The sequence below is a fragment of the Lynx canadensis genome, chromosome A2 (genome assembly GCF_007474595.2).
Source record: "Lynx canadensis isolate LIC74 chromosome A2, mLynCan4.pri.v2, whole genome shotgun sequence".
NCBI classification, from domain to species: Eukaryota; Metazoa; Chordata; class Mammalia; order Carnivora; family Felidae; genus Lynx; species Lynx canadensis.
In genome coordinates, this window is record NC_044304.2 from 72,994,399 (window position 1) to 73,019,501 (window position 25,103).

The following is a 25,103-nucleotide window of genomic DNA, read 5'->3' on the forward strand; positions in this document are numbered from 1 at the left end:
AGGCATCGGCACACCACCTGCACTCCCATCCTCACAGCCTGAACGGTTGCCTTGCCCCCAAAATAAATCATAATAACAGACCCCACCAGCTCAAGGACATTACCAAGAGACACGCCCAGAAACCCAAGCTGCCTGGTGAAGAACTGTTTCTGCCAAAACAAGCCCGTTAAGTGTGCATGTGATTACTCAAATGCAGAGATAAGAACATAAGGAAATCAAGGATGAAAAACAGAGAAATATGACAGCACCAAAAGACAACAATAAAGCTTTAAAAACTGATCTTTAAAAAAAAATGGAGATCTATGAACTGTCAGACAAGGAATTCAAAACAATCCTCTCAAAGCAGTTTAGTGACCTTTAATAACACACCGACAACTAAATAAAATTAGGAAAAGAATGCATAAGCAAAAGGAGAAGTCTGACAAGAAAATAGCAGCCATCAAAAAATAATAATAATAATGAAACAGCAATCCCAGAGTTCAAAAATATAATAACTGAACTGAAGAATTCAATAGAGTCTCAAAAGTAAACTCGGCCATGCATAAGAATCAGTGATCTGGAGGATGGGACGTTGGAAATTATCCAGTGAGAGGCACAAAAGGAAAAAAGAATGAAAAAGAGTGAAGAAAACTTACAGGAATTATAGGGAACAATGAAAAAAGAGACAATATTTGCATTATGGGAAATCCAGAAGGAGAAAGAAAAAAGAGACAGAAAGTATCTTTAAAGCAAAAATAGTTGAAAATGCCCCAAACCTGGGGAGAGAAATGGACAGCCATATCAATGAGGCCCAAAGGACCCAAACTAATTGAGCCCTATTTGGGATCAAAGTCCTATTTAGGATAAAATTTAATTATAGTTAAATTGTCAAAAGTCAAAGACAAAGAATTTTAAAAGCAGGAACAGAGGGGCGCCTGGGTGGCTCAGTAGGTTAAGCGTCCAACTTTGGCGCAGGTCATGATCTCACAGTTCATGAGTTCAAGCCCCGTGTCGGGCTCTGTGCTGACAGCTCAGAGCCTGGAGCCTGCTTTGGATTCTGCGCCTCCCTCTCTCTCTCTGTTTCTCTCCTGCTCACACTCTGTCTGTCTCTCTCTCTTTCTCTCAAAAATGAAGATTAAATAAATAAATAAATAAATAAAAGCAGGAACAGAAAAGAAAGAAGGTACATACAAGGAAACCCATAAGATCATCAGCACATTTCTTAACAGAAACTTTTCAAGCCAGGCAAGAATGGGATGACATATTCAAAATATTGAAATAAAATAGCTGTCAGCCAAAGCTGTCCTTCAGACTTGACGGAGGGACAAAGACTTTCCCAAACAAAGGCTGAGGGAGTTCATTACCACCAGGTCTGCCTTACAAGAAATGCTAAAGGGATCTCTTGGAGTAGAAGTAAAAGAACAACAATTAACATAATAAAAACGTAAAAGGTAGTGTATATCTCACTAATAACAGTAAATATGTAGTTAGATTCTGCAATAGATAAGAGTGGTATATAATTCACTTACAACTTTTGTATGAAAGTTTTAAAAAATGAGGATAGTAAAAATAACCACACCTACAATAGTATTAGTTGCATGATATTAAAAACACGTAAATTTTAACAGCAGTAACCAAAAACTTGACAGGCAGGAGCAGTAAAAATATAAAGTTCATGAATTCTATTGAAGTTAAGTTGTCATCAGTTTAAAACAAGGTGTTATAAAATTAAAACATTTTACATAAGCCACAAAGGAAAATCCTGTAGTATTTAAAAAAAAGAACATGAGAAAGAACTCAAAACAGGGGCACCTGCAGGCTCAGTCAGTTAAGCATCCAACTTCAGCTCAGGTTACGATCTCACTGTCCGTGGGTTCGAGCCCCACATCAGGCTCTGTGCTGACATCTCAGAGTCTGGAGCCTGCTTGAGATTCTGTGTCTTTTTGTTGCTCTCTGCCCCTTCCCTACTCGTGCTCTCTCTCTCCCAAGAATAAGTAAACAAACAAAAAAATTAGAGAACTCAAAACATACTGATACAAAAACATCAACACACACACACAAAGATAGCAGGATAAGAAACAAGAAACAAAGATCTCTAAAACAACCAGTACACACACAACAAAAGACAAAAGTAACCAAAAAAGAGTAGGCTTAGCTATACTTACATCAGACAAAATAGACTTTACAAATGATGAAAGGAGAGAAACAGGGGCACTATATGATGCTAATGTGATCAATTCATCAAGAAGACATAACTGTAAGTGTAAGTGCATTCAACACTTGGAACACCTAAATATATAAAGTGAAAACTAACACAGCTAAAATAAGAAATAAAATTGAATAAAATACAATAAATCAATACAATACAACACAATAAAATACAATAATACAATAATAGTTGGGGACTTTAATACCCTACTCTCAACAACAGATAGATCATCCAGATAGAGAATCAATAAGGAAACAGCAGATCTGAATAACCCTAGAGACCAAATGGACCTAAAAGATTTATACAGAACATTCTATCCAACAACAGCAGAATACACGTTCTTCTCGAGTGCACATGGAACATGTTCTAGAATAGGCTATATGTTAGGCCAAAAAACAAGTCTTAGCAAATTCAAGAAGATTGAAATGATAGCAGGTATCTTCTCTGACCACAGTGGCATTAAACTAGAATTCAAGAACAAGGAAAAAAGTGGCAATTCATGAATACATGGAAATTAAACAACACTCTCCTGAACAAACAATGGATCAAAGGAAAACTGAAAACATAACATGCCAGAAAAAGAGATCAGACTTGTGATTCCCAGAGGTGGAGTGGAGAGGAAGGAAGAGTGGAGAAAGGTAGTCAGAAAAGACAAACGCCAGTCATAAGATAAATAAGTACTAGGGATATAATGTACACCACGATGACTGTAGCTAACACTGTTATATGAGATGTAGGGAAGTTAACAGAGTAAATCTTATGAGTTCTCATTAAAAAATGGATTTTACCTTTTTAAATGGTTGGAAGGAATCAAAAGAAGAATGTCTCATAACATATGAAAGCTCTATGAAATTCAACTTTTGGTGTCCACAAATAAAATTCTATCGGAATACAGTCATGTGGGGTGCCTGGGTGGCTCAGTCGGTTAAGCATCTGATGTTGGCTCAGGTCATGATCTCGCAGTTCGGGAGTTCAAGCCCCGCATTGGGCTCTGTGCTGACAGCTCCAAGCCTGGAGCCTGCTTCAGATTCTGTGTCTCCCTCTCTCTCTGCCTTTCCCCTGCTCGTTCTCTCTCTCTCTCGCTCTCTGTCTCTTTCTCTCTCAATCAAAAATAATAAAAATTTAAAAAAAATTTTTTTTGTAACCTAGTCTATAATCAGTGTTTGTAAATGTTCCACAGACACAAGACTATGTGCTCTCTGTTAGCAGGGTACGTAAGGTGACGTATATCTAATACTTCCATCTCATTCAATATACTAAATAAATCCTCTTTTTAGTTCTTAATCTAGTTTAGAAAATACCATGTTAAATTATTATAAAATAATCATGTGTCTCACAATTTCTAACTTTCTAATGTTTTAGAATATATAACTTTCTATGTTTTGGAATATATTTCTATATCTTTCCATGCTTAAAAATAACTTGGAACAATCAATGACTCTTATTTTAAAGATACAGTATAGATCAATGACCGCCAGGAAGGGTCAGTCCCAGGGCTATGAAGATACAGACCAGCACTCCAATTTTCCTTTTTTTGTTTTCCTTCATTAAATTGAACAGAGTACTGAGACTTAAATAAACTCAGACATTCCAATGTCTGGATTTTTCTTTCCAAAGTTAGCAAATGAGAAAAAGAAAAACAATTCACAATAGAGGGAAGAAAAATCATTAAGAAAGGAAAATGTCAATTTATAAATTCAAAGATTAAAAGTTGTGTGTGTACCTGTGTGTCTGTGTGTGTGTGTTTGTATAAGTGTGGGGGGTGAGGTGCAGGGTGTTTACTTGTTTCCTTTCCCCGGCCAGTATTATTCTAAATATGAAGTTTATAGAGAAAAGAGAAAAAAAGCAGTTATTCTGTGAGTGCTGTGGAAAAGGCATTGATAATCAAGAGATTCCCAATTTGAGTCTCACTAATGACCTATGTGTTATTGGCCAAAACATGTTAAACTAGAACTAAGGTAGGTTTAGTCTGACATTGGGAGCGGCGAGTAGCTTGCCAGGACTACTGTGGATCATCCAGGTGAAGGCGGTCAGGAGCAGCTGGTCACCAGGGAATGTTCCAGGATGCTGGACAGCTGGTGGAAATCAAGACCCAGCAGGGACGTCAGCTGTCAGCACTGGAAGAGAGGTGGAGTCTGCTCTTACTAGAAACATCAGTTAATGTAAGATCAAAAAGAGCAGAGGAAGGCCTATGGGAGGGCACCAAAGCTAAGAAGAGATAAGAATAGAACCGAAGCAGGGGCAAAGTAGTTGCAGAACAGAATTCGGTGTGAGCCAAAGGCAGGCAGGAAATTGGGCAGGGCAGGATGAGTCTGGGGAGTCTGAGGAGCAAAGCAGTGTCAAGAGACTGAGTCAAACTCCAGATTCTCTATCCAATTTGAAAGTCAAGAGCAAAACAAGGTCAGCCAGAAAAGGCTGGAGAGATGTGCCTACACCCTTCCCAAAGGAAGGCCTTCTGAGCTGGCTTTGGGCAGTCTCCCACCAGATCAGGGGTCTCCAGCCATGATGCTGTTAAATTCTAAGTTCTTACACTTAGGAAGGGGTTAAGTCCAATGGTATCTGAGGCCCTACCCAACTCCCCAAATGTTTAGGACTTTAGCATTCTATAAATCTAAAAATATACATTAAGTTCCAGTGGAGAAACGAGGGTATTAAATGTTTTATCCAGGGAAACATAGTTTACTGGACTCCCTCTCACAGCCATCACCCCCCTTCCCGCCCCCACACACATATATAAATATCCCACCACCACCATCTAATTCTTTCTACTAAAAGGCAGTATGGAATGGTTTATAGCCCTCCTGGAAAGAAAAAAATGAGGGTGGGGGGGAGGAGCGGGATGACATTCCATTTCATCCTGACTCACTTAAAGATATCATTCGATCCTCAGTCACAAAGAATTCTCCTAACAGGGTAGAAACAGCCCCGGTCACGAGGAGCTCGTTTGGAGTTGCAGTAGTTCCTTATACCATCCGTAAGCCAAAAGGATACATTCCAGGGCTGTGTTTCTTTCATTCTTTTTCCCTCCAGGCTGATTTTATAGTAACAACACACAGCCACTTAAAGCTATCTCCAAATAGCCAACATTCAGAAAACGTACCACATAAAATAGAGAAATTTTACAAGGAACCATCTATTAGCTGATAATGGCAGAGCTGCCATGGAATGCAAAAGAAAACCAATGTGACCCTCACCAAAACATCAGATCCGTTTATCCCAATCAGCCCTCTGCAGCAAATGCCAGATTAACCTACAGTATCATTCAAGGCATTATAAGAGGTTTGAGGGGGGGAGGCTGCAATAAACTAAACATGTAGGTTGAGGATGTATATAAATCACATGAATTGCAGCCTCATAAGATACTAATAGAAGTCGGGGGGGGGGGGTGGTGGGAAGGCTGGCAGGAAGATTTTAAAATGTGATCACATGGGAAAGAGAACTTTAGACCAACCAAAGAGTTTCAGGGGGAGCGAACAATAAGTTTCTCTCTATATATTAAAAACATGTAGACATGGGAGAGTCGATGGTTGCCAGGTTTAGAGAGGAGAGGAATGAATCAGAGTTAAAAGAGACTTCCCTAGCCTCCCAGCCCTGGCAGAAGCATCATTGGGGGGAACTTGATCTCTGGGGCTCCTGAGTGCTCTCAGCCTTTCACTCTGCTCTCGGCCTCGCTGAGGCAGCCTGGGCTTTGATGATTTCTCTACTTTCTCCACATGAAAATCTAGTCTGAGGGGAAAGTCTGAGAAAACTTACGCTAAGTAATAAGAGTTCAAGCTTTAACTCTCTCTGTGCTGTCTGAAGCTTAAGAATGGACAAACTTAGGGTACCTGGATGGCTCAGTAGTCAGTTAAGCATCTGACTCTTGATTTTAGCTCAGCTCATGATTGCACAGTCTCGTGAGTTCGAGCCTTGGGTTGGGCTCTGCGCTGACAGCACAGAGCCTGCTTGAGATTCTCCCTCTGTCTCTATCCCTCCCCTCCTCACACTCTCTCTTTCTCAAAAATAAATAATAACAAAAAAACTTAAAAAAAAAAAGAATAGACAAACTTTTGGGGCAAAAAAAAAATCTATAATTGCAGACCTCTGAAATCAGCAGTGTAAGGAAGGGTTATATTCCATGCAACAGAGGTTCCTTCCAGCCCTTCTAAATTCTATCATATAGGTGGACACTGATAAAATTCTCTCTGTTCTCTGAGCAAACTACTTATTCAAATGAAGGCTTCATGCAAATAAATGAAATCCAATTATTAGGCAGGTGATACATAATATCCATTTAGAATTTAATTTTAAAAAGAGATCAAATTCTCAATAACTGGATGAGGACAGGAAGATGGAACCAGAAAAGGAAGACAAGAGGATGAACTAAAATGGGGTTTAAGACAGGGATAAAGGGAAGGAGTGAATGATAGCTAGCCATTAAGAAATTAAATATAAAGAAGAGTTGGCCCTTAAACAGCACAGAGATTAGGGGCGTCAACCCCACACACAGTTGAAAATCCGTGTATAACGTTTGACTTCCCTAAAATTTAACCAAGAGCCTCCTGTTGACCAGAAGCCTTACCAATAACAGAATAGTCCATTAACACATATGTTGTATGTTATATGTATTATATGCTGTATTCTTACAATAAAGTAAGCTAGAGAAAAAAATGTTACTGGGAAAAATCATAAGAAAGAGAAAGTACGTTTATAGTCCCATCTGTATGTATCGAAAAAATTCTGCATGTATGTGAACCTGCACAGTTCAAACCTGTTTTGTTCAAGGGTCAACTGTAGCTTCATTTTCTACTAAGAATAAAAATTAAGGAAATTACAGATGTTATTTAGCAGATAATTAAAGTCAATAGCTTTCAGGAAGGCCAAAATGCCCATTAAAACTTTGAAAAAACTTAACCATAAAAAAGACACAGGAGAACTCATGGACATATTTTTTTCCAAGTTCAAAGGCCCTGGCTGAAGCTTTTCATAGAGACTATTAACACAGCATAGCAGCTAAGGAACACAAAATGTGTTGTTCTTTATGAGGGTATAGCCACCAATGCAAGGAATAACTTAAATGGAGTGTTCACAAGTTCCAAATTCATCGCCCTCACCAAGAAACAAGTGTCTCTTGAAAGGGAATAGACTATGGGCCGTTAAGGTCCATTTTGGTTTAAAAAACTAAGCACTATTAACAGTCTTCATTAAGAATAAAGTCTTTATTCCAAGCCTTGTGAGCTATTTTTAATTTTTCAAGAGAGTTGAACAGAAATCATTTAGCTGCAAAAAGGATATACAGGCCTACTACAATATCCTGCTTTCCTTTCACTGGGATCAAATCAGTACAATAATCAATGATACTCATATCATCCTAAGCAGGGTTTGATTGGCAGTTGAATAGAACTTGATTAAATAAAAATTATGAAATTCATGAAATATTTACAGCTTGGGAGAGAAAAATTTCTCAAAGATAGGGGGTTCATGAGTAAAAAAAAATGATACAGGAGAAATTTGATGGTAAAAAAAAACAAAACTGGGGAACTGTGATTTGTGATTCTAGGGGATTGAGATTCTCCTAAAACAGACCGAACATTGCTGTGTGCTGTGTTGGGCTAGCTGCTCTCAGGCCTGCTCTGGTTCGTAATTCTCACTATGGTGTAGGTATCGTTATGCACATTGTGTATATATATATATATATATGAGGACCTGAGGCTCCAAGAATCGGGGCTAGTTCAAGGCCACAGAGTTAGTGGAAGACTCTGGCCTCAAATTCAGGCCTTTTGACATTCAGTGATCATAATACAGTCCTCTTAGGTTAGTTTAGAAAGTTTTCATCTCTGGCTACCATTGTTCTTTTTTTTTTTTTTTTTCCTTTGTCTTCCAAGATTTTATTTAAATTCAAGCTAGTTAACATACTTGTAATATTGGTTTCAGGAGTAGAATTTAGTGATTCATCATTTACATATAACACCCATTGCTCATCACAAGTGCCCTCCTTAATGCCCATCCCCCATTTCACCCATCCCCCACCCAACTCCCCTCCAGCAATCCTCAGTTTGTTCTCTGTAGATAAGAGTCTCTTTTGGAACCTGGATGGCTCATTCGGTTAAGCAACTTTTGGTTTCAGTTCAGATCAGGATCTCATAGTGTGAGATCATCAGGCTTCTCTCCCTCTCTCTCCTTCTGTCTCTCTCTCAATAAATAAATAAACTTAAAAAAACAAGAGTCTCTTTACGGTTTGCCTCCCTTCTCTGTTTTTATCTTATTTTATTTTTCCTTCCTTTTTCCTATGTTCATCTGTTTTGTTTCTTAAATTCCACATATGAGTGAAATCATATGGTATTTTTCTTTCTTGAACTGACTTATTTCGCTCAGCATAATACACTCTAGTTCCATCCACATCACTGCAAATGGCAAGATTCCATTCCTTGTGATGGCTGAGTAATATTCCATTGTTCTCTTTTTATCTTAACAACACTGGGAATTTGTCCTCTTTTCCCTTTGGCCACTTCTTCCAAACTTGGATGGTATTGCTCCTTGGGTAATACGTTGACTAACTAAAAGATTGTTTATTGAATTCCAGAAATCCAACAGGCATTAGAAATAAAAATCAAAAGAGATATATAATCTCTTATGATGTGTCCATGTAGGTTCATCAATGGCACCAAATGTACCACTCTAGTGGGGAGTGTTGATAGTGGGGGAGGGGGATATATGGAAACTTTCTGTACCTTCCTCCTAAAACTTCTCTCAAAAACATTTAATTGTTTTAAAAAAATAAGAGTGGCACTTGGGTGACTCAATCAAGTGTCCGACTCTTGATTTAGGCTCAGGTCATGAGCTCGCAGTTCGTGAGATCAAGCCCCAGGTCCAACTCTGCACTGACAGTGTGGAGACTGCTTGGGATTCTCTCTCTCCCTCTCTCTCTGCCCCTCCCCCCACTCCTACTCTCCCCCTCTCTAAAAATAAATAAATAAACTTAAAAAAATAAGAAATTAAGAAATGTGAAACTTATTTAAGAACTTTACTGTCTTGTCAAGGAGGACAACTGATGATTGTTGGGTGCAATGGATGCTTTGATGTCGCGGCATCAGAGGGGCTGTTTACAACAGACAAGTGAGGCAGGAAAGGCTCCTGGGGCTCGTGCTCATTTGGAAGGAATGGAAGCAGCCAGTGAGGCCAAGAAGCTTCATCATTTTAGTGAAAAGCAAAGAGCATATGGGAAGACACAGAGGATTAAAACACCAGGCCACATTATAAGGAGTTGCAGGTGGTTCTTGGGTGACAAGGTAGGAGGCAATTACATGTATTAAGGCAATAGTTCAATCTTTGTCCTCAAAGCTGTGGAGACTCCCTGAAAGACCTAGGCAGGGAACCAGAAGGACCAAATTTGTTGGATTGAGACCAAGATGTCAGTTTTTATAAATTAACATTATATTCAGGCACCTTTGAAAATACAACTCCCTACCAACAGCCAAAAAACACTCTAGGTCCAACTCTCCAATATTCTAAACAAGCCAATTAAAAATAATTTGGGGAGTGCCTGGGTGGCTCAGTCGGTTAAGCATCCGACTTCAGCTCAGGTCATGATCTCACAGTTCATGGGTTCGAGCCCTGCGTCGGGCTCTGTGCTGACAGCTCAGAGCCTGGAGCCTGCTTCGGATTCTGTCTCTGGGTCTCTCTGCCCCTCCTCTGCTCGCTCGCTCTCTCTCTCTCTCTCTCTCTCTCTCAAAAATAAATAAACATTAAACAAATTTTTAAAAAGTTAAAAAAATAATTTGAGCATCATGGGATCAAGCCCCATATTGGGCTCTGTACTGAGTGTGAAGCCTGCTTGGGATTTTCTCTCTCTCCTTCTGCCACTCTCCTGTGCCCTCTCTCTCTCTAAAATAAAAAAATTAATAAAATGATAAAATTAAATTTAAATTTAAAAATAAAATAAAATAATTTGATACCAAATTTTGGAAGTGATCAGATTAGATGAAGCTCTTTAATAAACCTTTGATTCAGTTCACCAATATTTATTTAGCACTTCCGCTTAGAAGGCCCTGAACTCCAGCACTTAATTTCATTGTTTTTTGGGGTGCCAGGGTGGCTCAGTCGATTAAGCGTCCAACTTCAACTCAGGTCATGATCTCACGGTTCATGAGTTCCAGCCCCATGTCAGGCTCTGTGCTGACAGCTCAAGCCTGGAGCCTGCCTGCTTTGGATTCTGTGTCTCCCTCTCTCTCTGTCCCTCCCCCATTCACACTCTGTCTCTCCATCTCTCTCAAAGTCTCTCAAAGATAAACATTAAAAAAAAAATTTTAATAAAAAAATTTCACTGTTTTTTAATACAGTAAACTCTGAAAGTAAGTAAATATTCAATCACATATCAGAAACTTAAGAAAAATCAGATCATTCAAAACCAAAACCAATTACTATTTCACTAAAGGAATTGTCACAGCATTGTAAAAAAGGTAAGTTTATCTTACACTGTTAATTTTTATTTATATCATCTTAGTGTAACCAACTTTTTAGTAACGCCTTCACTAGGACTATATTGACAGACACTTGCTTAACATGTGCAGCATTTTTCAAAAATCAATTTAAAAGTTGTCATCAGTTTCTTTCCAAGTTACCTTACTTTTCTTCTCCTATGACTTATTTTTTTTTCTCCCTGTGAAATTCCACTTGATCAAATAGTTCTTCCTTTGAGTTCTCTTTTCTCTTCTCTTCACCTCATTCTATTTGTCCAAGACTCATCTGGGGCGGGGGGGGGGGGGGGTTGCGCCTGGGTGGCTCAGTCAGTTAAGCATCCAACTTCAGCTCAGGTCATGATCTCACAGGTTGTGAGTTCAAGCCCTGCGTTGGGCTCTGTGCAGAGAGCTCAGAGCCTGGAGCCTGCCTTGTGTTCTGTGTGTGTCTCTCTCTCTCTCTCTCTCTGCCCCTCCCCTGCTCATGCTCTGTCTCTCTCTCTCCTTCAAAAATATACAAATATTAAAAAAAAAAAAAAAAAAAACCAGACTCATCTCAGGTGGCACCACCTCCAGGAAGCCTTCCTGGACTTGCCCACGTTGAGGGAGTTACCCTTCTCTGGGCTGCGGGCACCCTGTGAGTGTGTTTACCAGTTGCCCTGAGCAAACACTACTTAAGCCACTGCTTTACCTGCTTATTTTCCTAACTAGATCATGAACTCCTCACAAGCCCAGATCTTTTGTTTCATCTCTGTAGCTGCAGGACAAGGGCACACAGTCAGTGGCCAGTAACAGTGAAGAAAGGAAGGGAGAGAAATAAAGCAAATTATATTTCTATTTTCTCCATCATTTCTCTTCTCCTTCCTCCTCATTTCATGTCTTCCTCTTATTTTCCCCAACTACTAACAGAACATCTTTAACCTTCTCCTCTTGGTTTCAATGCAGGTTATGATGTTCACTCTCTCCCTTGAGATCCTCACGGTGGCAAAAGTGCTGATTCAGTGTGTCAGGGGCCCCGACTTAGGAGTTATTGCTCCTGGGAGCTGCAGAGAAGGGGTTTGTTTTAATGGGCCCTGGATTAGTCTCTATTATGTCTCTTCTGTTTTAGCTGGGGACTTTTAACATGCTTTCTCCTTGCACCGTTTTCAGTCTTAGCAGCTGGGTAAACAGACTTTCTGCAACACCCTGGATAAAACGGCAAACCCAAGGGAAAAGTCTCCCATCTTGAAATTTAAAAAAAGCAAAACTTGTTCAGGGCCAGCCTGGTGGGGGGCGGGGGTGGGGGGTGGGAAATAGTAACACCTGAGAACACCTGAGACACACTGTGTGCTGTCTGTGGAAAACTCAGCGGATGACAAAAACATGCAGCTGCCTTCCTGAATGAGCCTGGCTGCTCAGAGAGAAGCATCACACGATTTTTAGCAGGAATAACAGAAAAGTGAGGTAAGCGACTGGCTTTCCTGGTAGGCTTTCAAAAGAGTCTATGAATTCCATAGGAGAACACAAAGAGGACTGTAGTTAACAATACTGTATATGTGAAGGTTGCTAGGAGAGATTTTAAAACCCAACACAAGAAAAAGAAATCTGTAACTGTGAGGTGATGGGTGTCAACGAAACTTACTGGGATGCTCATTTTGCAATACATGCATATATCACATCATGATGGTGTATGCCTTAAACTAATACACGGTTATATGTCAGGCATGTCTCAATCAAACTGGAAAAAAATGTGTCTTCAGGTTGGATAGAAAATAGTAGTGGCTGAGAAGCAAACTGACTATATGATGAAAATAATCCCTTCATTTCACGAGTTTAAGAAACTACGTTGTTATAAAATCTATCATAAATTTTAAACATGATTTGCTGGCCACCTCCCCCTACTCTCTCTACTGTCTCCCTGGACCCACCCTGGACCCACATCCTCCATTCTCTCTCTCTCTCTCTCTGGACCCACCTCCCCCAACTCTTCCTTTTGATCACTGAGTTTGGGCTCACTGTCCTCTCTGGTACTCCCTAAACTCCCACCCATGCACCTGCTGCCTAAAGAGCTTCTTCCAGTTCTCTGCAGGTCCCTTCCCTCACCTCCTTCAGGACTCTGCTCAAATGTCCCTTAAGCAGAGAAGCTCTCTGTGACCAGCTTAAATGAAATAGCCTCACAACCAACTTTTGGCACTCCTCATTTTCCTTCCCTGCAATATTTTTCACCAATGTTCTTTGTTTCGTTTATTCTATATCCCTAGTGATCAATAAATATTTATTGAGTAAATAAGCAAAGACAGGGTAACGTTCCGTGCACCACTTTAGGGGAGGCAATATGACATATGGAAAAGATACAGCCTTTTGAATTCTAAACTAACTATTCACTATGTTTCTAACCTTGAGACTAACCTCCCTACACTTCAGAATATTCATCTGTAAAGTGGGAATAATAATGCTTTCCTGATAATTAAAAGCATCTACTCAATGCTGCTTTCTCCCCTTCCCTTCTCCCTGCCTCCTTTCTGTGGTTGGGAGCTAGCGTGTCTGTGATTCACAGGTTCTGCTGCGGAATGAAAAGAACAGCGTGTCAGGCACACCTCTGACAGAACCATTCCCAACAAGTTAATGCCGATTCTGTTTGTGTTTGATAACTGGTAGGCTGGATACGAAGCACGGAAGGACACCTGCTTTTCTGCAAGTGTTGTCATCTGACTGGGACCCCAAAGAGGGACATTTGAGGATGGTTTCATGAAGCTGTGGAACTGACCTTGGAAGCACGACTATGTTTCAGAATCATAGTGAGTCTGGGAAGCGTTCCAGACAGAGAGCAAAAGACCCCACCGAATGGGAGTGTGGCCACAGCAGGGCCTTTATGTTGAGAAAAGGTGGAAAGAAAAAACCATGTCAGACTGTGGAAGACCATGATGTCAGACTAAAAAGACCAGCTTTCATCCTATAAGAGAGAGCCACTAAACATTTTTAAATTTTCATAGAGAACATAGAACTGGCTAATGAAAATGATACACTTTTAAACTTTCACAGAGACCCCCTGAAAGCCAGGCACTGAACAGTACCAGTGAATCCAGTGACATTTGTTCAGAAAAACAAACGACAAGGTCATAAATGGGAATGAATCATATCCTAATCTTCCCCGCTCATCACTGTTTGATCCATCACGCAGAAGAGACTTGAGCTGGCGGAGACTGAAGACTGCTTACCACAAGAGAGCACCAAAAAACATCAACACACTCGCACAACAGAGCCTCCAAACAGTGCAGGCTCTCTGTGGTCTGTGCTTTAACAGCAGGACCTGTGATAATGTGACCTCCCTATCGAATTTCCTCTCTGAAGACAACTCCCCAGTCTCTTCCTTGTGATTGGATTCCTTAACTCCTTGTTAAGCCCTGAATAAAGACATAAGAACCTTATGGGTTTCCACAATGAGGAAACTTCCACTTCTGCGTGCGTAAGAGTAGAAAGAAGAAGGCGACAAATTATGTAATTCACAATGAAGAGAGAAAATAGAAATTAATCTATTACAGATGCTACTAAAAGTCTTTCTACAGCAGAATTCTGTCACAGAATTGAGCAAGGAAGAAAAATCTTAGGACATGGGAAACCAGTAATGTAACTTTGTGGCCCTTGATGTTACAAAAGGGGCCAGCAGCTGAGTACGAAGATGACACTTTTATCTGCCTCAGTTTTGTATTTTTCTTGGGTCCACTTCTCACAGCATGGATACGATCTATTTAGACTCTCAAAGAGCTTTTGATAAGGTTCTCACAAATGCCTATTATTGAAAGTGGGTAACCGTGGTGTGAAAGGAAAAATCCTATCAATGAATTAAATGAGAGGCAAAGAGCAGAAATAAATGGCCAATTCTCATGTGAAGAAAGGTTAATGACTGAGGGCTCTCAGGCTCTGTGGTAGAATCAGACTGATATTTAACAAACGACTGGGATAGGGGAGCCCGATTCTGGCTCCTGCATTCTCTGCACATCAGTCCCACACAGAGCCCCCCGCTGATCGACCGGCATGGGGCACAAGGCAAAACAGGCATTGCAGAGAAGTGTCTGCGATCCAGGAAAGGGCAAATAGGTAATGAATTGTTGCTGATTCACACAGAGATCCCCAAATACCAAGGGGACAGAAATAAAAATTACAGTAGCAGAATCTTATTGTCTAAGAACTTTGGTACATACTACACAGAAAAACAAGGGCCCTTTCAAAAGACAAGATATGATATTTGAACAAAAGTACTTAATTCATGGGCATGATGACAGCAAATGTTCCATACTGAAGAACCGCTTCTGTGGGCATTTAGATCCACAAGAACCCTGATGCCTATTCTGTAGATGGAGTTTAGACATAAACAAAAGCGAAACCGGTAGGAAATATGCAGGATTGGTACCCTTTTCTGAGGGATACCTGAAGGACTGATACAGGTTTTAATGAAAGCAAAACCTGACATGAATATTATAATTTGGAAATCAAATGCTCTAATTGACTAGCATTAATCCTTTATGACCCATAACTCAATCTGGCATTTTCCAAACATCATCATGATAAACTGCACAGGAGAACAGAAAAGCCAACAAACTTTTGACTTCACCGTTCTTTGCCTCAGTTTCCTTATCTGTAAAATAGGATAGAATTTACCTCACAGAATGATTGTAAGGGTTAAAAGGGGTCAGATATGTAGACTGTTTAAACAGTAAAAGGTAAAAAAAAAATGTTAAATCATTATTACTACTAGTAATCATTATTACTAGTAGTATTGTTGTTATTAGAATTCATAATAGACTAATCCCAAACACTCACATGCTACAGAAGAGCAACCTAATTCAAGTCATTTGACTTTCTTATTTATATCATTGTTATGACTCAGTACTTAATAAGACATGTAAAATGTTTTCAAATAAAGAAAAAACATGGCTTTGAAATATCTTTCCACTAACCAGCTTTGCGAAATGTTAAAGAAATACAAGTTAATTTAAATAAGGCAAAAAAGAACACCAAAAAACAAACAAACAAAAAAACCCAGGTAAATGCTAATGACATTAATTCTTAAGTGTACACACAGTAGATCCAAGCTTACCGTGCAGATAGTATTTTGATAAGCTCTTTTCTATTCTGTACCCGAAGGTGGTTAGTTTTATACTTGGAGTCATCAATCAGTTCAGGCAAATTCAAGATCTAAAAGGGAAAAATAATGTTTTTTAACATTTATTTATTTACTTACTTTTGAAAGAGCAAGGGGGGGGGGTGGAGGGACAGAGAGAGAAAGAGAAGGAAAGAGAGAATCCCAAGCAGTGTCTGTGCTGTCAGCACAGAGCCTGACTCAGGGTTTGAACTCATGAACCCTGAGATCATGACCTGAGAGGAAATCAAGAGTCTGATGCTTAAGCGACTGAGCCACCCAGGCGCCCCCAGGAAAAATAATCTTAATGTATAATTCACGATTTGGGGGGTACCTACCTGTGAGTGCAAGTGTTCAGCGACTACCACACCCTTCCCAACACCATCCTTTGCTGACCTTTATGCTTCCAGACAAAAGCATATAGAACAGCAAAGGAATATAGAGGGAAGGATCATGCAATCAAGATGGGTAATGTTGAGGGGCCTGGGTGGCTCAGTCAGTTGAGCATCTGACTTCGGCTCAGGTTATATTCTCACGGTCAGTGAGTTCAAACCCCATGTCGGACTGTGCTGACAGCTCGGAGCCTGGATCCTGCTACGGATTCTGTGTCTCCCTCGCTCTCTGCCCCTCCCCCACTCACTCTCTGTCTCTCAAAAATGAATAAACGGTACAAAAAATTTTTTTAATATGGGTAATGTTGTGACTGAGTTTGTCATTTATGAGAAGTTTTTGCTACATTTGTGTAGGTACCTACAACCAGGAGCATAGAAAGAGTTATCAGATCCCCATCATAAGCTTGTCTGGAGAGAGTAAGTAGAGAGATACAAAACTGGATAAAACGGACCTAATTCTGAGAACCAATATCACAAGTACTTGTCTGCACTTTCACAAAGCCCATGATCAACATATATCTTGTAGGTACATTCACTTATTTGTTCCACATGTAAATAAAATAATATTATCTGTCCCAGAAGTCCAATCCAGGATGTTGTACAAGGTGCTAAAACAGAGGAAAAGCATATACATTTGCCCCAAATGCTCACCATTAAAATAATGTCAAATTAAAAGATATTCTTCCTATAGAAGTGTCACTATTTTTCTTTAATATGTCTCCCTGAAGGAATAACAAATAGAAATGCTTTTATACACTTCCTCTTTTGCTCCTCCTCAATAAAGGGAAATCTATCTTGCAAGTCCCTTCGGACATCTTGCAATTTTAACAAGACCGTAATGAAAGTACCAAGTGGATTTGGAATGGAAAAGAAGTTTTATAAAGAATGTGTGGAGGCAGTGTTTGGCAGTTGTGTTGGAAAGTCAGAAGGAGCATTTATGGGTTCCGGGCAGGCCATGTGGCCCACAGAAAGCTTCACTACCTCTAGTAATGTATTTGCTTTAAATATAAACATTTAATGGTTTCATTTGTTTCCCACAGTTTAAATAAAATCAATCCATTAATCATCTCACAAAGGACAGAGAAGTGAAGAAGGTTCCCTGGAGTAAAGAGAGCATCTCCACGGTGTCATTTCTCTTTTGCATGGTTCACTTATTCATTTCCTTTAGGAATAATAAAGACAGCGTTACTCTCCCAGAGTTTAAAAAGCGACACCACATAGAGTGTCCTTTCTCAAACCCTCCCTGTCACCACACCTGATCCCAGAATGGCCTCCAGCCTTGTCCAGGAATGGAAACCCCTTCCCTCCCCAAGAATGAATAAGTCATTTCAAGAAAAAGCAAGTGCCTTCACCAAATCACAGGTTAAATCTGTAAATCTAGCCTCACCCAGAAATAGTATAAGCTACATTAAAAAAATAAAATAAAAAACACTCAGTGGGGCGCCTGGGTGGCTCAGTCAGTTGAGCATCTGACTTTGACTCAAGTCATTGTCTCAAAGTTTGTGGGTTAGAGCCCCACATTGGACTCTGTACTGACAGCTCAGAGCCTGGAGCCTGCTTTGGATTCTGTGTCTCCCTCTCTCTTTGTCCCTCCCCCCTCATGCTCTGTCTCCCTCTGTCTCTCAAAAACTGAATAAATGTTAAAAAAAAAAAAACAAAAAAAACACTCAGTGATTTTACTCAATGGGAACCAGGATATCCTCATATGTCCTTCTCTAAACTTGACATATTAGACCTCTTTTCTATTTGAAAGTTGATACGAAACAGTGGGTCACAATAATTATCGTTCTGTGTTCAGCCACGCTGCCATTCAAAATGTTCCTAGAGAGACCGCTTCATTCCAGGTGCTGTGATCACAACCATTCCTTACGTGCTCGAAGCAGTGTTGCCTGGGATGGAACGAAGTCATATCAGTGAAAGTGCCTGACATCTTGAGCACTAAATCCATGGGAAGCATTCCAACGAGGTGCATTTTCCCCCAAAAGAAATAATGAAGTATGGGTTTGTTCAAAAGAGAAGGATGGGAAAGAGGAAGGCGGGGAGACAGGGAGGGAGAATGTCTTTAATTAACCTTCATTTTCTGAGAATATTTCTACCGGATATAGAGTTCAGGGTGGACACCTCTGTGCCACTTCTCTCTGGGCTCCCAGGTTCTTACGAAAAATCTGCAGTCAATTGTGTCCATGTCCCCCCACAGGTAATATATCATTTTTCTCCGGGTGCTTTCAAAACATCTGCCTTGGTCTTTCCTTTTCAGTGGGTAGTCTTGGGTGTGTTTGTGCATGGATTTATTGGGGTTGATCCTATTTGGGGTTCGCTGAAATTATTAAATCTGTAGGTTTTTGTCTTTTGCCAAATTTGGGAAGTTTTCAGCAATTACATCTTCAAATATTTTTTCAGCATAGACTTTTGGGGAGGAGACTCTTTTTTTCTTTCTCTGTGGTTCAGACTGAATGATTTCTACTTATCTATCTTCGAGTTCCATGACTAGTTTCCTCTGTCATCCCCATTGTGTTATTGGGCTCACCCAGTGAGGAGATGCTTTTTTTTTTATTTGGTGGCTGTATTTTTCCATCCTAGAATTTCTAGTTGGTTCTTCTTCATATCTTCTATTTCTTTGCGGGACATTTCTATTTTTCCATTTATTTCCACAAAGTCTGTGATGCCTATTGGAGCATTTTTATAATAGCTGTTTTAAAGCCTTTGTAAATTAATTCCAACATCTGTGTCATCTTGGCATTGGCATTTATTGACTGTCTTTTCTCATGCAAGCTCTGGCTCTGCATATGCTGAGTAATTTTGGATTGTATCCTGGACGTTTTAAATATTATATTATGAGCCTCTGGGTCTTGTTTAAATCCTACAGAAAAATCTTGTTGTTATTGTGTTTAGCAAGCAGTTGACCTGGTGAGGTCCAGGCTGTGAGTCCCACAACCCACCTTTGGTGTGCTTTGGTTCTAGAGGTAGTGGAGTTCTGAGCGCTTGCAGTGCTATTCGAATCTGTCCCACATGTGCCCTACTTAATGGTCATGCTGCCACCTGGGCAGTCATCTGTTCCTTAACTCAGTCCTCAACTCCTCTGGGGTGCTGGTTAGCACCAGATCAGTGTATGTGCAGCTCAGAGGTGAGTGAGGGGTTCACCAACAACTTCAAGGATTGCTTTCCACAGCTCCTGCCTCTCTGCAGTCTCTTTCCAGTTCCCTGGGGCTCCCCCTTAGGTAGCCTACTCCCTAGCAGACTTGCAGGGTGGAGGCCAAGCAGTGGGGGGAGAGAAAAAAGCAACAGGGATTCACCCCTCTTTCTGGGGGATCACTGCTCAGAGATAAAGAGGAAAGTTCTCCTTCCTCAGAGTTTTAGTTCCTGTTCATCTGCTGATGCCATTACAGGGGTTGTTTGTGGGGTGGGGCGTGAGAAAATGGAGAGGGAGAAAAGACGGAGGATTTCCACACTCTCTCTGCTATTAGAGCTCACTTTTGTGGTCCTCACTCTAGGAAGAAAGGGCATCTCGTAGGGCTCAGCTCTGTTTCCTAGTGCCTACTTCCATGTTTCAGGCTCCACTGTATAAGGAAGTCATTGCACAGAAACTTATTGCTGCTTTAGAGATACTTTAAATTCTGGTGTTCTTCCCCAATTCTCCTCCTACTACTTACTTCTCAGAGCCCTCTTACACCCTCTCATAGATGGCTCCGTGCATTCTATCCAGGTTTTATCGCTGCATTCAACGGAAGAGATAGGGAGAAGTGTGCTTACTTTATCTTAACCAGAACCAGATTCTCCAAACCCAATTTTTTAAGATTTATTTATTTTGAGAGATGGAGAGAGAGATAAAGAGAGACAGAGAGAGAGAGAGAGAGAGAGAGAGAGACAGCAAGTGGGGGGGGGGGAGGGACAGAGAGAGAGGGAGAGAGAGAGAATCCCAAGCAGGCTTCGTGCTGTCCATACAGAGCCCTACAGGAGGCTCAATCTCACAAAGAGATCATGACCTGAGCTGAAATCAAGAGTTGGTTGCTTAACCGACTGAATCACACAGATGCACCCCCTACAAATGTAATTTTTGTAGAGACCATTTATTAAGTGCATACTGTGAGTCAGGACTAGACAGACTATTTTACTTATCCAATCTAACTCTTGCAAAATCCCAAAATTTATATATTAGCATAGTCATGTATTATAATCTTCATTTTGTCATGAGAACACAGATGCTTAACAAAGATTAAGCATCTTGCCAGAGGTCACCTGACTAGCTCCAAGACTCACAGTATGCCTTAGAACTATGCTATAACGTCCTAAAAACACCTGCTCCAAAATCAGCTACAATGCTTACTGATATTGAAGTTTCCCATACCCCACCTCAGACATACTAAGTCAAAATCTTTGGGTATGAAGCTCAAGGAGATTTCCTATGCATGCTAGAGTTGAGAACCAATGCATATTGCCTCCAATAAAAGAAACTTTCAGTCTAAATGACTTTTGAAAGGATGTCAATGTACTTCAAATAGGAATACCCATTAGTGTTGGCATCAATCAGCTTAAAATAGCTTACATATGCTCATGTTGCCTACTCTTCTGTATCACGTTAAGAGACATAAAATGGGATTTGTTCTAAGCCAAGGTTCGGTTTATATGCAGGAAGATTTTCTGAACCCCAAGCCTTGAACCCAATTGCTCTTGTTCTCACCCTAATTCCTGACAATAAGAGCTCCTTAATAGGACCCCCTGCCCCAGAAGTATTAGTCAACCAGTAGATCTATTTCAATTTTGGAAAGAGATTAGGCCCAAGTAAATTCTACTCATTCATCACAGACAATACTGCTGTATTTCTCCCTAGGAGGTAGAGCCTCCCTATCTTTTTTCTTTTTTTTTTTTTTTTGGATGTTTGTTTATTTTTTGAGAGAGAGAGAGAGAGAGAGAGAGACAGAGCATGAGTGAGGAAGGGGCAGAGAGAGAGGGAGACACAGAAGCCATAGCAGACTCTAGGCTGTGAGCTGTCAGCACAGAGCCTGATGTGGGGGGCTCAAATTCACTGACTGCAAGATCATGACTTGAGCTGAAGTCTGACATTCAACCGACTGAGCTACCCAGGCACCCGAGCCACCCTATCTTTTATGACGGGCCTTAATTGGCAAAAGAACAATTGATGGGCATCATGTGAAAACCTGGGAACTTCATCTTCCGTAAGGTCAATTTGAATCACAAGCCCCTTCGCAACAGATAAATCTGAACCAAAAATACTTACAAGAAACCCACTATACATGGCATAAGGGATCAGAGCATTTTTCTCAGGTTAAAAGGTTTTATAGGGCAAGTTTGCATGTAAGGATATAATTATGAAGGTTAAAAAAAATCAATCAGATTGCAATGTTCGCTCAAGATGCCTAGTAAGAGATGTAAATAGCATTAAAATCCTGGACACATAAAAATTTTCTTCTGAGTGTTTCAAAGAATTTGATAGACATTGTCTTACGGGCTCATAACAGGGATTATCATTCCTAACTCACATATGGAAAAACAAGGTCAAGTATACCACTCTCAAAGGCCCTCTGATGGTCTCCTTTTAAACAAATGTATCCTAACACACCAGCACAGTGAGTCATATTTTAGTACTCAGACTTATGGCAAATATTCTGCTTTGAAATAAAAATCTTTTCCAAAAAAAATGTTCTTATGGATATTTATGAGGAAGTTCAAAAGTTTCAAACTGATCAGCAGTAATGAATCAAAAATAAAAAGAGCTCAGTACAGTTATTTTCAACAGTGAAGAATATGTCAACCAGTAATTTCTACCCCCCCCCACCCCGCCCCCCTTTCTGGAGAGAGAAAACTCCAAAACATATGGCCCAGGAAGAAAATCTGTACTCATTTATAGCAATGAACTGGCTTTTACATCTCTGTGGCTAGAGTACGCAAATGACTTCACAGGCAACGGCTTCCGTATGTTTCATATTTTTAACGTTGACCGTTCATAATAAAGATTCTTTGATCCTGGATCAAATGTTTGAATCGATTTTCTCTACACTTACTCAGAGTCACCGTTATGAAAGCTCCCTCTTCCCCACCTCAGATGTTCCAGCCCTCCCTGCCATAGGAACCAGCTCCATTTGTCACCTTCTCCCTGGTACGTCCCACCCCTTTGCTGTGGTTTTGAGCGGCGCTCCCTACCCTCTCCTGTAAAAGAGGCACCACAATAAAGAATTCTTGTGCATAGCAGGTTAACTGCAATACAGAAGGTTCTAGCAGGCTAACTGCAATAAAGAAGGCTCCTCTAAGGAATATTTGGGCATCTTTAATAACGCCGGAAGTTCACAGTGGTACGTATGAGGAGTGCAAAAAAATTAAAACGTCCTCAACAGGTGAGGCCTTTCCCCTACAGGAAAGAAAAATTAAAATAAAAACTTAAATACATATTTTTAAAGCTAGATCATACTTCTGGGACTAGAACTGGAAAAAGTGAACAGGAACCTAAAGACTTAAATAAAAGAAAATATAAAAAACCCTAAAATCTAGTTAAGTAGTAAAGACATCAAATAAAAAAAGTGTCTAAGTGATGCCAAAAATGTAAAATCTTCAATATAAAATTATCTCAAACTATTCCAAGGCCTTTTTTTAAACCCAATGAGTAGCAACATCTTTAATATAACCTTAATTGCTAACACCTTAAAACATGAATTTTGCAGAAAGGTATTCTGCAAAATTAAAAGCTAATGTGAAAAGTTGTTTTTAGTTTTCTAGTGGTTAATACAATAAATTTGGTATTATACTGTATTTGGGCCTAATTAGATCTCATGTTATTACAAAAACAAAAGAAAAAAGAAAAAAAGAAAAAGAAAAAAGAAAGAGAAAAGAAAAATATCCTGGCAATAAAATTCCCTTTAAAATGCATTTTTTTGGGGGCACTGGGTGGCTCAGTCGGTTAAGCATCTGACATCGGTTCAGGTCATGATCTCATGGTTTGGTTTATGGATTCAAGCCCCACATGGGGCTCTGTGCTGACAGCTCAGAGCCTGGAGCCTGCTTCAGATTCCGTGTCTCTCTCTCTCTCTCTCTCTCTCTCTCTCTCTCTCTCTCTCTCTTTCTCTCTCTCTGTCCCTCCCCCTCACATTCTGTGTCTCTTTCTCTCAAAAATAAATAAACATTTAAAAAAAATTTTAGTGCATTTTTTTCTTTCCTTTTTTTTTCATTGGACTGGTAGTCAGGTCCTGTTTGAGGATAATTTAGGTTCCTATGTACTATGATTCATTTCAAAATACAGCCAGATAACCTGAAAAAAACATATAGTCAGAATGCTAATTCAGACCATGTCCCGAGCACTTGTACGTATCAAAATGGCACATTGTTAGGTGTGAAGGCAAGGGGTCTGGAGTTGGCTATAGACTTAACAACATTGTTCTAGGCAAAACTGAACTTTCCTGGCTGTATACGAAACGAGTTGTTGCACGGGTCATCCGCCCACCCCAGTGATTCAAGATTACCTTGCACACAGTAGCAAACTGTTGGTTATTTCCTGCTCCAACTACAAGATATCCATCCTTGGTTTTAAAAGCCTAAAAGAAATCAATAAATACATAAGTACATACATACATACAAATACATAGATACATGAATATATAACTTTATATATTGAAAATACCATAAAAGTTAGCTTTAATTTCTAAAACTTCTATATAGAAAGCATGTTCTAAAGTACATTACTAACTAAATAAATATTAATTAATTAGTAGATTTTGTTCTTATATTTGCACAGTTGGTTTTTTTGTTTTGTTTTGTTTTGTTTTTCTTAATTTGGGATTTTCAAAACACTTCCTGGCTCTTCCACTAACTGTTGTAACACGGCTTGGAAAAATAAAGAAAATACTAAATTAAACTAAAACAGTTTTATTATAATGCATAACATGAAATTCTGTATTCATTGTAGTATGGATTAATGTTGGGCTTTTCCAAAGTTTTATATTTTGTTTGTTTCCATTTTTCCTTGGAGAGAAAGGAGCAAGAGGATACAATGTTTTCTACAAACTGAAAGAAAAATAAATGAATGGGAGGGAGGGAGGGAGGAAGGAAGGAAGGAAGGAAGGAAGGAAGGAAGGAAGGAAGGAAGGAAACAGGGAGGGAGGAGGGAGGAAGGGAGGGTGGAAGGGAGGATGCATACACTGATACATTTTATCTTTGAAGATCTCATATGTAAACTTTTGGACAATTTACTTTTCATTAAGTGAAAATTGACACATGTGGATCTCTGAACCTCATGTGGTTTTTATGTACTTGAAAATGTTTGTTGCTTCTAGGAGACACATTCATTTGAGCAGCAACAAGAATATAAGATATTGATACACTCACCTCCCAGAGCATCTGGAGAACTCCCTTCTCCTCATTTGATCACAGTGATGGTTGGAGGAACCAAATTTTACCCACAGAAGGCCTCATTCCCACTGTCTTAAATGAGTTCCTTTAGTTTCCTTCTTTTCTATGTAAACATTACTCTGTATTTTCACCTACTCTTTCTTTACTTACTCCTGCCTCTGAGAAAGATGACTTCAATCTTCCTTGCCAGGGCTTGCTCCTATACTAAAAACCCTGGTCCCACCCTCACTCATATCCTTCAGAACCTTGCTCAATCATCCTTAATCTCTTCATTCCGACTAGATCCTTTTCTTTTTGCCTACATATAGGCTCACGTCTACACTAAAAATATTAACAGCAACAAAACAAAATTTCTATCAATCCTGTTATCCTTCTCAGGCTATCTTGAAATTTTCTTCCTTCCCTCCATCTCTGAGTGATACAAAATTCCACCTGCCTACACTTCTTCATCAACGCCACATGCCAATGCCCTTTGTCATCAGGATTTTTATCCGATCTTTACACTGAAACTATTCTTTCTTGACCCCTCTGTATTATTTGGTACTGTTAACCATCCCTTCCTCCAGGAACCTGTCTTATCACTAGGCTCCATCTGGGTTCATCTCCAATCTCTG

General features: G+C 39.9%; 1 protein-coding gene across 2 annotated transcripts in view; it reads right to left on the reverse strand.

The window, feature by feature from the left end:
• Positions 1 to 25,103, reverse strand: part of SUGCT (succinyl-CoA:glutarate-CoA transferase) — a 765,867-nt gene that overhangs the window by 408,069 nt on the left and 332,695 nt on the right. For both annotated transcript variants that reach the window (XM_030307713.1, XM_032592372.1), the window contains exons 10-11: positions 23,604 to 23,675; positions 15,701 to 15,798 (exon numbers count right to left, since the gene is read on the reverse strand). In XM_030307713.1, coding sequence (XP_030163573.1) covers positions 15,701 to 15,798; positions 23,604 to 23,675 — 170 coding nt within the window. The remainder of the gene's footprint in view (positions 1 to 15,700; positions 15,799 to 23,603; positions 23,676 to 25,103) is intronic.